We start from the raw sequence: 13,995 nt of genomic DNA on the forward strand, positions 1-13,995 counted from the left end.
ATAACTGATTTTTTCAACTTCCAAAGATAAAACTTGTGGTGGTGAATGCAAAAGGGGGCTAAGGAAGAAGGACTGCAAGTTTGAAGCTGATCTTGGCAACTTAGCAAGACCCATAAAGGACTGGGGTTTTACTTTGAAATTTTGTGGTTCCGAAAAGTTGACATTTAAGATTAACTGTTGAATAATTAAAAATTTTTAAAAAATTCCTTCTAGAGAATTTAAAAATTAAGGTCATCAGAATTACATACCACAGGAATAACATTTGCAGCCATATCTGGAAATCGGACAGAGCAGGAATGCAATGTTCGTACAAGGAGCTGTCTGTATTTGTCAGTGTCTTCATGCTCAGAAACATTATTTGTTTTAATCACTTCCTTCTTCAAGACAATAACCAACTACGGACAAAGTAGAAATAAGTAAGAATTACATCGTGTTTGGCCTGACCACTTACAAAGTGGCATCTTTTTTTTTTTTTTTTTTTTTTTACCTCTTCAACATTCCTAGAAGAAACAAGATCCAATGCTAACTGCAGAGTTTTCTTGCGTACTTCCAAGTCTGGTGTGCTCAATACTCTTAGGATGTCCATTACCAGATCCTAAAAGAGCAAACAATCAAGAATTAACACCAATTTTTCTGGTCACAAGAAGAAAAGCTTAACTGCAGAATGGTTCTATCATCAACTTAATTCTTTGATTAATAATAAATTTACTAGTGGTAAAAGAACTAGACATTTTGAGTCTCCTGATGTAATGTAATAGAACTAATATCACAGATGTTGCATTCAAACTGACAAAGTTTACTCTATCAAACTTTAGATCTAATTTACAGGGAGTCAGAGGAACAAGTTAAATGACACCACAAGAATAACCAGCCAGATTCAGGGAGGGCATTTTACAGAAAGGAGAATTGGTCTTGTCACTTCAACAAATTAGTATCAAGCAAAAAGATACTGTTCAAAATTAAGAGACTGAAAGGACATAATAACCAGAATAATATATCATTATGAACTGGACAAATTAAATAAAAAGGGCACTTTTGGGACAACTATAAAATTCTGAATCAATACTTAGTATTAAATAGTATTAAGAAACTATTAACTGTGTTAAGTGTGATATCACTAACTTGGCTTTGTAGGAAAATGTAGTATTTAAAAGATGCATACTTCAAAAAAACTTCGATAAATATTTTAGATAGCACAAATCTAATTTACAAATGATTTTACTTTAAGGCTTTATGTTTAAAAACTTTTTCAAGATGTTAAAAAAGTTTCAAAAATTCCTTTTTTTTTTAAACTTAAAATGTAATACTGGTTTTCTTATATTATAAGAAAGATAAGTGCAATGGTAAAGCACTTGCCTAGCATGTGAGATCCTGGGTGTAGTGTATAAGGCAGAGTGAGAAAGCTGCACCTACTCCCAGCCACACAACCATCAAGGTTCCTCACACATGCACTCAGAGGAGGCCAGCTGGCTTTGCCACAATGTGCAGGGGATGTACTGCTTTGGTCACTTCTAGTTTTTGAGCTGGTTGGAGAGCCAGTTCAAATCTTTGTAAAGCCTATCTATGCTGATAGCACAAGTAACCTGAATGTGTTTCTCTGATGAAGGGAATGAGTCAAGCTTGTCTATTATATCTGCTATATTCACAGCACTGGGAAGATTCTGTTTATTTACAAACATCAACAAACTATCTCTGAATTCATCTTCACTAACATTCTAGTTAGTTTTTCCTTGGTCTCACTGACTCTTTCTCTGTCATTACCAAAACCACAAAAATCAGACCTTGAGTGTTCTTGAAATAATGTTGTCACAAAGGTCTGATTTTGTCCTGACCACCAACATCCCAGACTGTGAAGCTGTTATTCCATATTCTACTATCTTCACATTGAAACCTATTGTAGGAAGGGTGGTCACAATCTCTTCTAGTTTCAATTTATAAAAGATGATGGTCTTTCCGGTTGCATCCAAACCCACCATAAGAATCTGCATCTCTTTTTTCCCAAAAACTTTTGTTGTTTTGGTACTGGGGATTGAACTCAGGGACACTCGACCACTGAGCCACATCCCCAGCCCTGTTTTGTGTTTTATTTAGAGTCAGGGTCTCACTAAGTTGCTTAGTGCCTCACTGTTGCTGAGATTGGCTTTGAACTCACAATCCTCCTGTCTTAGCCTCTTGAGCTCCTGGGATTACAGGCGTGAGCCACAGTGCCTGGCTCCCAAATAGATTTTTAAACAGCTCTTCGAAAAATGCTGCTTATGGTGCTGGGGCTGGGGCTCAGCAATAGCGCACTTGCCTGGCACGTGTGAGGCACTGGGTTTAGTTCTCAGCACCGCATATAAATAAATAAAAAATAAAGATCTATCAACAACTTAAAAAAATGCTGTCCATTGTAATTTAATTCTATAATCTGTTGCCACTATAAGCATCACTACAAGAACCACTAGGGATCTGACTACCTTTAGGATTTTCTCCCGAATTCTTATATTTCCTCTCCTAGGATTTCAGTGTACATCTCCTAAGAGTACAGGATAATTTCTTTAGTTTTTGGTGGTGCTAGGGATTGAACCCAAGGCTTCACATATTACAGGCAACCATCTACCACTGAGTTAAATACTCACTCCTGGATAATTTCTTATATAAACATAAATACCACATTCAGAGAATTTAACGCTTATTCAGACTCTTAACTAAAATACAGCCTATATTCACATTTCTCAAACTCTTCCAATAATATCCTTTATGGCAATTTTTCATTCTTCTTGTTCTGATCAAACATCAGCAATGCATTTAGTGAGCCTTTATTTTAGAAATTTTGATGGCAAAGACAATAACCTAGAAGGTTATATGGCAATTTGAGAGTTTCACTTTATTTGAACAAACTTAAATTGCCCAGTCTTCAAAGTTTTAAGTAAACTAAGACACCAAGGGTAGGGAATGATTAAAATTTGAAAAATAGCATATTTAGAATTTCTCTCTTTGAGACAGTGTTTACCTGAAGGACTCGTTCATGAGCAGGATGCTCTTTTAATTCTACTAACCGATCCAGAACTATGAGCTTTACATTGTTGTCACTCTCTTTAATAATTAAATCAATGTAACACTGTGCAGCAGCCTATACAAAAAAAAAAAAAAAAATACATTTTAAGAAATCATAGAATCTGAAAAACCCCTAAGAAGCCAAAATACACTCATTAACCCCTGCACAAGTTTATTATGCATTTTGTTCAAACGCATGTGGACTGAAAGGGGCTGCTACAGGCAGTACTGCTACAGTACTTAAATTTAAGTAGTGACTAAACCCAGTAATGCACTATCACACTGAATTACATCCCCAGTCCTTTTTATTTTTAATTCTGAGACAGGGTCTGTTAAGTTGCCTAGGCTTGGCCCCAAACTTATGATCCTCCTGCATCAGTCTCTTGAGTGGTTAGGCACATAAGTGTGCACTATCAGGGCAGGCTCAGAAATACTTTTTAATGCTTTTAACATCCCAAAAATTAAGGGTGGAAACTAAGAAAAAAAGCAGGGAATCCCAAGAAGTATAGCTGTTAAGCAAATTTCACTTTTTACAAGCTATTTCAAGAAATAGAAAAAGAAGGAGCTCTTCCAAATTCATTCTACGAGGCCAACATAACCCTGATCCCAAAACCAGACAAAGACACTTCAAAGAAAGAAAACTATAGACCAATATCTCTAATGAACTTAGATGCAAAAATTCTCAATAAAATCCTGGCGAATCGAATGCAAAAGCATATCAAAAAAATTGTGCACCATGATCAAGTAGGATTCATCCCTGGGATGCAAGGCTGGTTCAATATACGGAAATCAATAAATGTTATTCACCACATCAATAGACTTAAAGATAAGAACCATATGATCATCTCGATAGATGCAGAAAAAGCATTTGACAAAGTACAGCATCCCTTTATGTTCAAAACACTAGAAAAACTAGGGATAACAGGAACTTACCTCAACATTGTAAAAGCTATCTATGCTAAGCCTCAGGCTAACATCATTCTAAATGGAGAAAAACTGAAGGCATTCCCTCTAAAATCTGGAACTAGACAGGGATGCCCTCTTTCACCACTTCTATTCAACTTAGTTCTTGAAATACTAGCCAGAGCAATTAGACAGACAAAAGAAATTAAAGGCATAAAAATAGGAAAAGAAGAACTTAAATTATCGCTATTTGCGGATGACATGATAATATACTTAACAGACCCAAAAGGGTCTACAAAGAAACTGCTAGAGTTAATAAATGAATTCAGCAAAGTGGCAGGATATAAAATCAATACGCATAAATCAAAGGCATTCCTGTATATCAGCAACAAAACTTCTGAAATGGAAATGAGGAAAACCACCCCATTCACAATATCCTCAAAGAAAATAAGATACTTGGGAATAAACCTAACAAAAGAGGTGAAAGATTTATACAATGAAAACTACAGAACCCTAAAGAGAGAGATAGAAGAAGATCTTAGAAGATGGAAAAATGTACCCTGTTCATGGATAGGCAGAACTAACATTATCAAAATGGCGATATTACCCAAACTTCTCTACAGGTTTAATGCGATGCCAATCAAAATCCCAATGGCATTTCTTGTAGAAATAGATAAAGCAATCATGAAATTCATATGGAATAACAAAAGACCCAGAATAGCAAAAACAATACTAAGCAGGAAGTGCGAATCTGGAGGTATAGCGATACCAGAGTTCAAACTGTACTACAAAGCAATAGTAACAAAAACAGCGTGGTACTGGTACCAAAACAGGCAGGTGGATCAATGGTACAGAATAGAGGACACAGAGATCAATCCACAAAATTACAAATTTCTTATATTTGATAAAGGGGCTAAAAACATGCAATGGAGGAAGGATAGCATCTTCAACAAATGGTGCTGGGAAAATTGGAAATCCATATGCAACAAAATGAAACTGAATCCCTTTCTCTCGCCATGCACAAAAGTTAACTCAAAATGGATCAAGGAGCTTGATATCAAAGCAGAGACCCTGCACCTGATAGAAGAAAAAGTTGGCTCCGATCTACATATTGTGGGGTCAGGATCCAAATTCCTTAATAGGACGCCCATAGCCCAAGAGTTAATAACAAGAATAAACAAATGGGACTTACTTAAACTAAAAAGTTTTTTCTCAGCAAGAGAAACAATAAAAGAAGTAAATAGGGAGCCTACATCCTGGGAACAAATCTTTACTCCTCACACTTCAGATAGAGCCCTAATTTCCAGAATATACAAAGAACTCAAAAAATTAAACAATAAGATAACAAATAACCCAATCAACAAATGGGCCAAGGACCTGAACAGACACTTCTCAGAAGAAGACATACAGTCAATTAATAAGTACATGAAAAAATGCTCACCTTCTCTAGCAGTCAGAGAAATGCAAATCAAAACCACCCTAAGATACCATCTCACTCCAGTAAGATTGGCAGCCATTAGGAAGTCAAACAACAATAAGTGCTGGCGAGGATGTGGGGAAAAGGGTACACTTGTACATTGCTGGTGGGACTGCAAAAGGGTGCAGCCAATATGGAAAGCAGTATGGAGATTCCTGGGAAAGCTGGGAATGGAACCACCATTTGACCCAGCTATCGCCCTCCTCGGACTATTCCCTGAGGACCTTAAAAGAGCATGCTATAGGGATACTGCCACATCCATGTTCATAGCAGCACAATTCACAATAGCCAGACTGTGGAACCAACCCAGATGCCCTTTAATAGATGAATGGATAAAAAAAATGTGGCATCTATACACAATGGAGTATTATGCAGCAATAAAAAATGACAAAATCATTGAATTTTCAGGGAAGTGGATGGCATTAGAGCAGATTATACTAAGTGAAGCTAGCCAATCCTTAAAAAACAAATGCCAAATGTCTTCTTTGATTTAAGGAGAGCAACTAAGAACTGAACAGAGGAAAAGAGCATGAGGAAAATATTAACATTAAACTGAGACGAGTGATAGGAGGGAAAGGGAGAGAGAAGGGAAAGTGCATGGAAACGGAAGGACACCCTCGTTTTTATACGAAATCACATATACAAGGTTGTGAGGGGAAAGGGGGGGAAGGGAGAGAATGGAACAACAACAGATGAGATAGAGAGGGAAGATGAGAGGGGAGGGGAGGGGGGATAGTAGGGGATAGGAAAGTCAGCAGAATACAACAGTCACTAATATGGTATTATGTAAACATTGTGAATGTGTAACTGATATGATTCTGCAATCTGTATTTGGGGTAAAAATGGAAATGCATAACTCATTTAAATCAAATGTATGGAAGATGAAAAAAAAAAAAAAATACCTTAAAAAAAAAAAAAAACCCAGGAATTTAAATATCAGTTTGAGTCATTAAAATAATTTAGTATATAAGATTAATAATCCTTTATATTATATGACAGCAGGAAAAAAGAAGATTGAATTCTGTAAAAAGGCAAATAATTTTATAAATTTGTATTTGTTTTCTTTGCCATGTAAACACACAGTGAATTGCAATGTTACTAAGTCATGAGTAATAAGACAGCATATCTATCATCTAATCTGGCCCCAAAGAAATAAGCAGTACCTTGATTGCAGTTGGTGCACTTGACAGTGTTACTAATGTCCCAGCAGCTTCATATTTTACAGCAGGGCTAGATGACTGTAATAAGTTATAAATGCAACGAATGAAACGAGCCCTTTCTGATGGATTAGCATGACAGACCTGGAAAAGAAAACATACTTGTGATGTACCTATTTTAGCCTCCCAAGTCACTGAGATTACAGGCATATGCCACCATGCCCAGCGAAAACTATAAAATATTCTTACGAGGACATAAAGAAATGTTGGCTAACATGGAGTGAGATAATATGACACAACATGGGTAATTTCAGAAAGAATTTTATTTTGAATATCTATTACAACTACTCATTCTTTTATTCATTCTTCCATAATTTATATTTTCTGTTCTCATTTCAACAATACTCATGGCAACTTTACCAGGAGTACATTCTATCTAAAGAAAACTTTCTTTGCTCATTCATACAAAGCAACTCTTCTTCCATTAAAGTTTCAGCATGAGACTTTAGTAATTCAACCACCTTTTCAGGCCCTACTTCTAATTCTAGTTTTCTTATTTCCTTCACATCTGCCATTACTTCCTCCACTTAAGTCTTGAATCCCTTAAAGTCATCCATGAAGGTTGGATCAACTTCTTCCAAAATCCTATTAATGTTGTTTATTTTGACCTCCAACCATGCATCATGAGGTTTTTTTTTTTTTTTTGAGGCAGGGCACCAAGGATTGAACTCAGGGGCACCCAACCACTGAGCCACAACCCCAGCTGTATTTTGTATTTTATTTAGAGACAGGGTCTCACTGAGCTGCTTAGTGCTCACTGTTACTGAGGCTGGCTTTGAACTGTGATCCTCCTGCCTCTGTCTCAGCCTTCCGAGCTGCTGGGATTACAGGGTGCACCACACTGACTAAATCACAAGGGTTCTTAATGAATCCTTTCCAGAAAGTTTTCAATTCACTTTGCCTAGATCCATCAGAAGAATCACTATCTATGGTAGCTACAGTTATAGTCTGATGAAATGTTTAAGAATAAATCTTGAAATAATAAAAGTTAAATATGCCTTGATCCACAGGCTGCAAAATGGATGTTGTGTTTGGAAGGCATGAAAACATTAATCTCACTGTACATTCCCATTCAAGGTGTTGAGGACTGATGCACTGTCAATAAAAAGCGATATTTTGATAGTAATCTTTTTTTCTGAGGACTAGTCTTAAAATATTCAGTGAAACATGCTGTAAACAGATGTATTTGCGATTTCATTTTTAGAGCACAGGTAGAGCAGTATAATTTAGTATAATTCTCAAAGGCCCTAGGATTTTCAGAATAGTACATGGGCACTGGCTTCAACTTAAAAAAAGTCACCAGCTGTATTAGCCTCTAACAAGAAAGTTAGTATGAACTCTCACTCCACCTCTTTAATATGAAAGTCCTAAATGACATCTTCTTCCAAAAATCAGGCTATTTCACCTACACAGAAAATGAGTTGTTTAGTTAAGCTACCTTCATCAATTATCTTAATTAGCTTTTCTGCTAAATTTCTGTGTAACTTGCTGCAATTCTTTATCAGCACTTGCTGCTTCACCTTGTACTTCTATATTATGGAAACAGTCTCTTTCCTTAAACCTTAAAAAGCAACATTTGCTAGTTTCAAAAGTTTCTTCTGAAGCTTCCTTACCTCTCTCAACCTTTACAGAATTGCAGTTAGGAGGACCTTGCTCTGGATTAGGCCAGGCTTTACTCTTTTTATAACAATCCTTGTGGGAGAATTAATTCATTGTGCTGTTAGAATTACCTTAGTTCTTTCTGAGTGTCCCCAGTAACCTCCTACTAAGCTCTCTCTCTTAAAGTTACCACCACCTTTATAGAATGAGTCTTCTCTAATATGTGAACTTTTGGGGACACACTCAAACTACATCCAAACCATAGTACTAAGCTTAATCATTTCTTGCTTTTGATTTACAATGAGAGATGTCTCTCCTTCCTGCACATGAAAACTTACAGGCCACTATAGGATTATTAACTGGCCTAATTTCATTATCTCAGTGGTTAGGGAGATCCAAGGAGAGGGAAAGAGGTGGCAGAAGGGCTGGTTGGTGAAGCACTCAAAACACACCTAACATTTATCAGTTAAGTCTTCAGTCTTATATGGGTGTGGTTCAGTGCACCCCAAAATAATTATAATAGTAATATCAAATATCTCAGATCACTACAATAGATATAATGAAAAAGTATAAAATATTACAAGAATTACCAAAATGTGACAGAGATATAGAATACATATTGTTGGAAAAATAATGTTGATAGTCTTGTTCAACACAGGGTTGCCATAAAATCTTAAATGACAAAAAAACACAATCTGCAAAGTACAATAAAAGAGGTATGCCTGCATTTAAAGTTTCTCTACTCTCTTTCATAAACAAGGAGCATAAAAAGCATTTATGGCTTTTTTTTTAGGGGAGGGGGAGTCTTTTTAGATATCCAAAGTAATCTGGTATTTATTCAAGAAAAATCTTGAATTTTATTTCAAAGCTATTCAGTGGTTGGATCATATACAATAATTTCTTCTCAACTTTACTGACTCAACCCATAAATTTTTATAGAATCCCTTACAGAAGTATAGAAAGGATGGATGCACATACTTGAGAAATACAATAAGCCAACAGAAAAAGAAAAAAAAATACATATATGGGTATACTGTACATAGTTATTATTACAACATAATCTCCTAGCAATTAATAGTGTCCAGAAAGAAGCTATTTAGTCTTGACTTAAACTGTTGAGTTTATTTACCCATCACAAACTATAATTCTTACCTTATAAATTAGCTCAACAATAACCAATTGTAGAATGTCTCCAAATGTTTGAACTTGATCAATACAAGTACTTAAGTAATCCAAAGCTCGATCCTAAAGAAATAAAGAATGTATTTATCATACCCTACCTCATTTGATAAAATTATTTGATGGAACTTTTTTAAATACACATATTATGCTTAAATATAAAACAGATGAAGAAATCAGAGCATAGAGAAATTAATTTGAAAAATAAAATGAAAAACCAAGTAAGAAGTTAACACTTAGGACTGGGGTTGTGGCTCAGTGGTAGGGCGCCTGTCTAGCATGTGTGAGGAACTGGGTTTGATCTTTACCACCACATAAAAATAATAAAACAAAGGTATTGTGTCCATCATCAACAACAACAACAACAAAGAAGTTAACATAAAATACAAGACAGAAAGTCAAATACATTTTTGTAGGCCACAAATCTAGGGTCTGAATTTTTTAGCAGCTAAACAAAGAAAAATGCTGCTCATTATCTGATTCAGTGTATTTATGCAATCAAAACAAACTAGCTACTTACAAACATAATATTCTTATTACTGAGACCTAAAAGAAAAATTTCATGTGGATCCTCATATATATATATATATATATATATATATAAAATGTGATTTGGGGAACTAGGGCCTTGACAATATCTCTCCAGTAAAAATACCAATGAATTTAATTGAACTAGTTCTGACTACATCCCTTATAATGTATGTACGTAAACATTATAATATAAAAAGTACAGATTAGTTAAACCAATTCTATAAGAAAACAAAATATTATGGTTCATAAAAGTGGCTTTCTCAAAATTTTGTTTAGGAAGATAAAATGACAGTATCTAATATCACCACATACCTATTAGGATGGCTTCTATCAAACAAATGAAAATAACTAGGGTTGGCAAAGACATGGAGAAACTGGAACCATTTTGTACTGCTAGTGGGGATGTAAAATGGTACAATGGACATGAAAAACATTATGGTTGTTCCTCAAATAATTAAAAGAATTGTCATATAATCTAGCAATTTCACTTCTGAATATAAACTCATAATAAAAGCAGTGACTCAAATGTTCATTGATGGATGAGTAAATAAAATGTGTATATACTTAGAGTGGAATATTATTTAGCCTTAAAAGGAAGGATATTCTGACACATGCCACAACATGGATGAACTTCAAAGCATTATGTTAAGTGAAATAAGTCAGTCACAAAAGAGCACATGCTAAATGATTCCATTTATATGAAGTACTTAGAATAGTAAAAATTATAGAGACAAAAAGAATGATGATTATTAAGGGCAGGGAGAAATGGGAATAGAAGTTATCATTTAATGGGTCAGTTTCACAACATGAAAAAAGTTATGGAGATGGATGGTGATGATGGTTGTGCAACATCATGAAAATATTTAATACCATTAAACTGCACACTTAAAAATGGTCAAGATGGTAAATTTTATATGTATTTCATCACACTAAAAATAACTGGGAAAAAATAAAGGAAGACCTGGGGGAAAATGACAGTATACAGATTTCAGAGGAAATGGACAGACTTTATATTTTTCAGTCTTCATGCGTATTATTTCCCACATTTTGATAACTAATACTGGATATCAAAATGTCCAAATTATATGCCACCAAAGTATGCAGAATCACTGCTAACCAAATGCAGATCCATATACTTTAACCACTAGCAGAGCTGGATACGGAATTGGTATATTCTTATCAAATAGTAGACTACCCTACTTCCACAGACATGGCCAAGGGTGGACCTATACTAGCTATGACAATTTCTCTTTAAACACTTTTAGATTATAATAACATAAAGAAAAATAGGCAGCCAAGTTCTAGAATAGTGTGCCATAAAATATAGCCATAACAACTTCAATCTGGAAAAATCTATTACGTGGGGATTGATGGCATAACTCAAACATAGAATACATGTTAAACTGTGCAAGGTTGTGAGTTCAATGACCATAACCCAAAACTGTAAAGTTGCTATATTATTACTTTCTAAAAAAAAAAAGAATATAAATCAGGGACAGTGATGCATGCTTGTAATCCTAGTTACTTGGAAAGCTGAGGAAGAGGATTCCAAGTTTGAGACCTGTCTGTGCAACTTAACAAGACCATTAGTAACTTAGTGAGACCCTGTCTCAAAAAAATTAAAAGAGCTGAGGATACAGCTCAGTTGGTAGATCATCCCTAGGTTCAATCCCTAGTATTGCAAAAAAGGAAAAAATAATAATATATACAGTACATAAGTAGTATTTTAGAGAAGGGTTAAGAAAAAAATTTATATAAATTAAATCAAAAATCTAAAAAAATCAAAATACTCAAATCTCAAGTAATAGAAACAAAATTACTAAATGAAAACATGATCAGACTTATATAACTTTTATTCTCATTTAAATATAGTCATAAAAAAATTTTTTTAAAAAATACTCACCTGATCTGCATGAATCAGCATCATAAACGCATTCCTTTTGCAACTTGCATCCTTCTCATTTACCAGAAAATCATGTATCAGCTCAGGAGCATCAGGAATAAGATGTTCAAAATTTCTTTAAATAAAACAGTAACATATTTAATAAAAACATACTCTACTAACTTAACAGCTTTCTGGGTCATACCAAAATTAAAATTAAACTTTATAGCACTACTGATTCTTCCAACTTTCTCAAAGTTTAAATCAATTAGAATTGGGGGAAGAAATCAAAAGGTCATACCTTCATCTATGAAATTATCAAATTTTGTTTTCTAGTTCAATGTAGAAAGAATGGATTTATTCAATATATATTTTATTAATTGATGTCTCTAATAATTAACTTTCATATACTTCAGGAATATATATTAAGATAAAGTTAAAATCTTTCCTTAATAAATGAACAATCCTTCATTAAGAATGACTAGAGGGCTGGGTTGTGGCTCAGTGAAAGAGCACTTGCCTGGCACATGCAAGGCCCTGGGTTTGATCCTTAGTACCACATAAAAATAAATAAATAAAATAAAGGTATTGTGTTCAACTACAACTAAAAAATAAATATTAAAAAAAATGACTAGTGAAAAAAATATTATCTGGAATTTTATTGGCTATATACTGTATTTACTTATTTACTAACTTGCCTCCTATTTTAGAAGTATTATAGTCACACAGAATGATAAACACTAGATTAACAAAAATGCCACCTAGTTTCAACAATTAATTTTCAGCCAGTTTTATTTTACCTATCCCCCTGTCTACCTCTCCTTCTGTTTTATTCTGAAGCAAATCCCAACTTATTTTTTTCTGTAAATACATTGGTATGTTTCTCTAAAATTTAAAGACGATTATTATTCTACTGTCATAAAAATCATGAATTCCTTAATACCATATATAGCCAGTCATTGTTCAAATTTCCAATATTGCCTTATAAATGTCATCATTTTTGTGTGCCCTATAATTTAAATCCTGAACTTCGTATGGTTTGTATGTTCACATTCTAAGAATTAAATTATATTATTAATCAGAATACCACTTTCTTTAACAGATAAAATCTACTACAATATTATGGTAACTGAAATTATGTCTCAATCAAGTAAGATATCAAAAGTACAAAGATGTTTATAAAATTATATTCTAATTCTAAATAAAGTGTGTGACACCAGTTGATTATAAAAACCAAGTATTGCAGCTTTATCCAACTACCTCTCTTTCAATTGTTTCTTAAAAAAAAAAAAAGTCCAATATCTTTAGCTTTCTAACAATAGGAATCAGTTAAGAACTGCAGCCCTTCTCATTAAAAAAGTTCACTCATCAAAGCCTCTAAGGATAAGACCCATAGCCACAAAAAGAGAATTCTAAAACAAGGTTAAAAACTCAAGCTGGGCTCAGAAGCAAGCTGGAGGCCAGCCTTGGAAACTTAGTGAGAACCTGCCTCAAAATGAAGTTAAAAAAAGGGGGATAGTGGTGGCTGAAGAGGTAGCTGAGTGGTAAGAGTACTTGCCTAGCATACATGAAGTTCTAGGTTTGACCCTCAGTCACAGGTAGGTGATGGTGGTGAACAAGTTATAGCTCAAAATCTTTAGGGGATAATCAAATACATATTTCAGTCAAAAGTGAACCGAAGTAATACAATTGAGAATGAGAGGCACTGCCTTAAATTGGAAAGTGTGTAAATTTTTTGTTTTGTTTTTTTTGGTGGTGCTAGGGATTGAACCCAGGGCCTTGTGCATTCGAGACAAGCATTCTACCAACTGAGCTATATCCCTTAGCCCTAAAGTGTATACATTTGTTTTACTTTATTTTTTAAATTTTTTGGTTGCGCTGGGGAATGAACTTGGGGCCTCCTTCATATTAGGCAAGTGCTCCACCACTGGGCTACACTATAATCTTTTTAAAGGGGGGGTCAGTGTCATTCAATTTCAGCAGATTATTGTCAGGGAGAAACTAGGGCCAAGTGTGGCCACCTTCTTTTTGACTTTCCAATGCTGAACTTAATAAAGAAAAAAATATTTTGCTGGTCAATGCAAAAGCTACATATAACCTATAAGCAAACACTTAAAAACCTCCAGTATGAAAAACTAAAAGGCTGTCCCAGAACTAAGCCAAAGTAGTAT

At 34.5% G+C, this 13,995-nt stretch overlaps 1 protein-coding gene and 1 pseudogene across 1 annotated transcript in view; both read right to left on the reverse strand.

Annotated features, from left to right (window-relative positions):
* The window catches only part of Copb1 (coat protein complex I subunit beta 1), a 40,211-nt gene that overhangs the window by 19,377 nt on the left and 6,839 nt on the right, over positions 1-13,995 (reverse strand). Inside the window, exons 5-10 of the mRNA XM_076844225.1 lie at positions 11,846-11,960; positions 9,385-9,477; positions 6,580-6,717; positions 2,993-3,112; positions 488-595; positions 249-395 (exon numbers count right to left, since the gene is read on the reverse strand). Of these exons, the coding sequence (XP_076700340.1) occupies positions 249-395; positions 488-595; positions 2,993-3,112; positions 6,580-6,717; positions 9,385-9,477; positions 11,846-11,960 (721 nt within the window). The remainder of the gene's footprint in view (positions 1-248; positions 396-487; positions 596-2,992; positions 3,113-6,579; positions 6,718-9,384; positions 9,478-11,845; positions 11,961-13,995) is intronic.
* LOC143392117 (ADP-ribosylation factor 2 pseudogene) lies at positions 1,512-2,063 on the reverse strand (annotated as a pseudogene).

This window comes from Callospermophilus lateralis, chromosome 2 (assembly GCF_048772815.1).
Source record: "Callospermophilus lateralis isolate mCalLat2 chromosome 2, mCalLat2.hap1, whole genome shotgun sequence".
In the NCBI taxonomy this organism is placed as follows: domain Eukaryota; kingdom Metazoa; phylum Chordata; class Mammalia; order Rodentia; family Sciuridae; genus Callospermophilus; species Callospermophilus lateralis.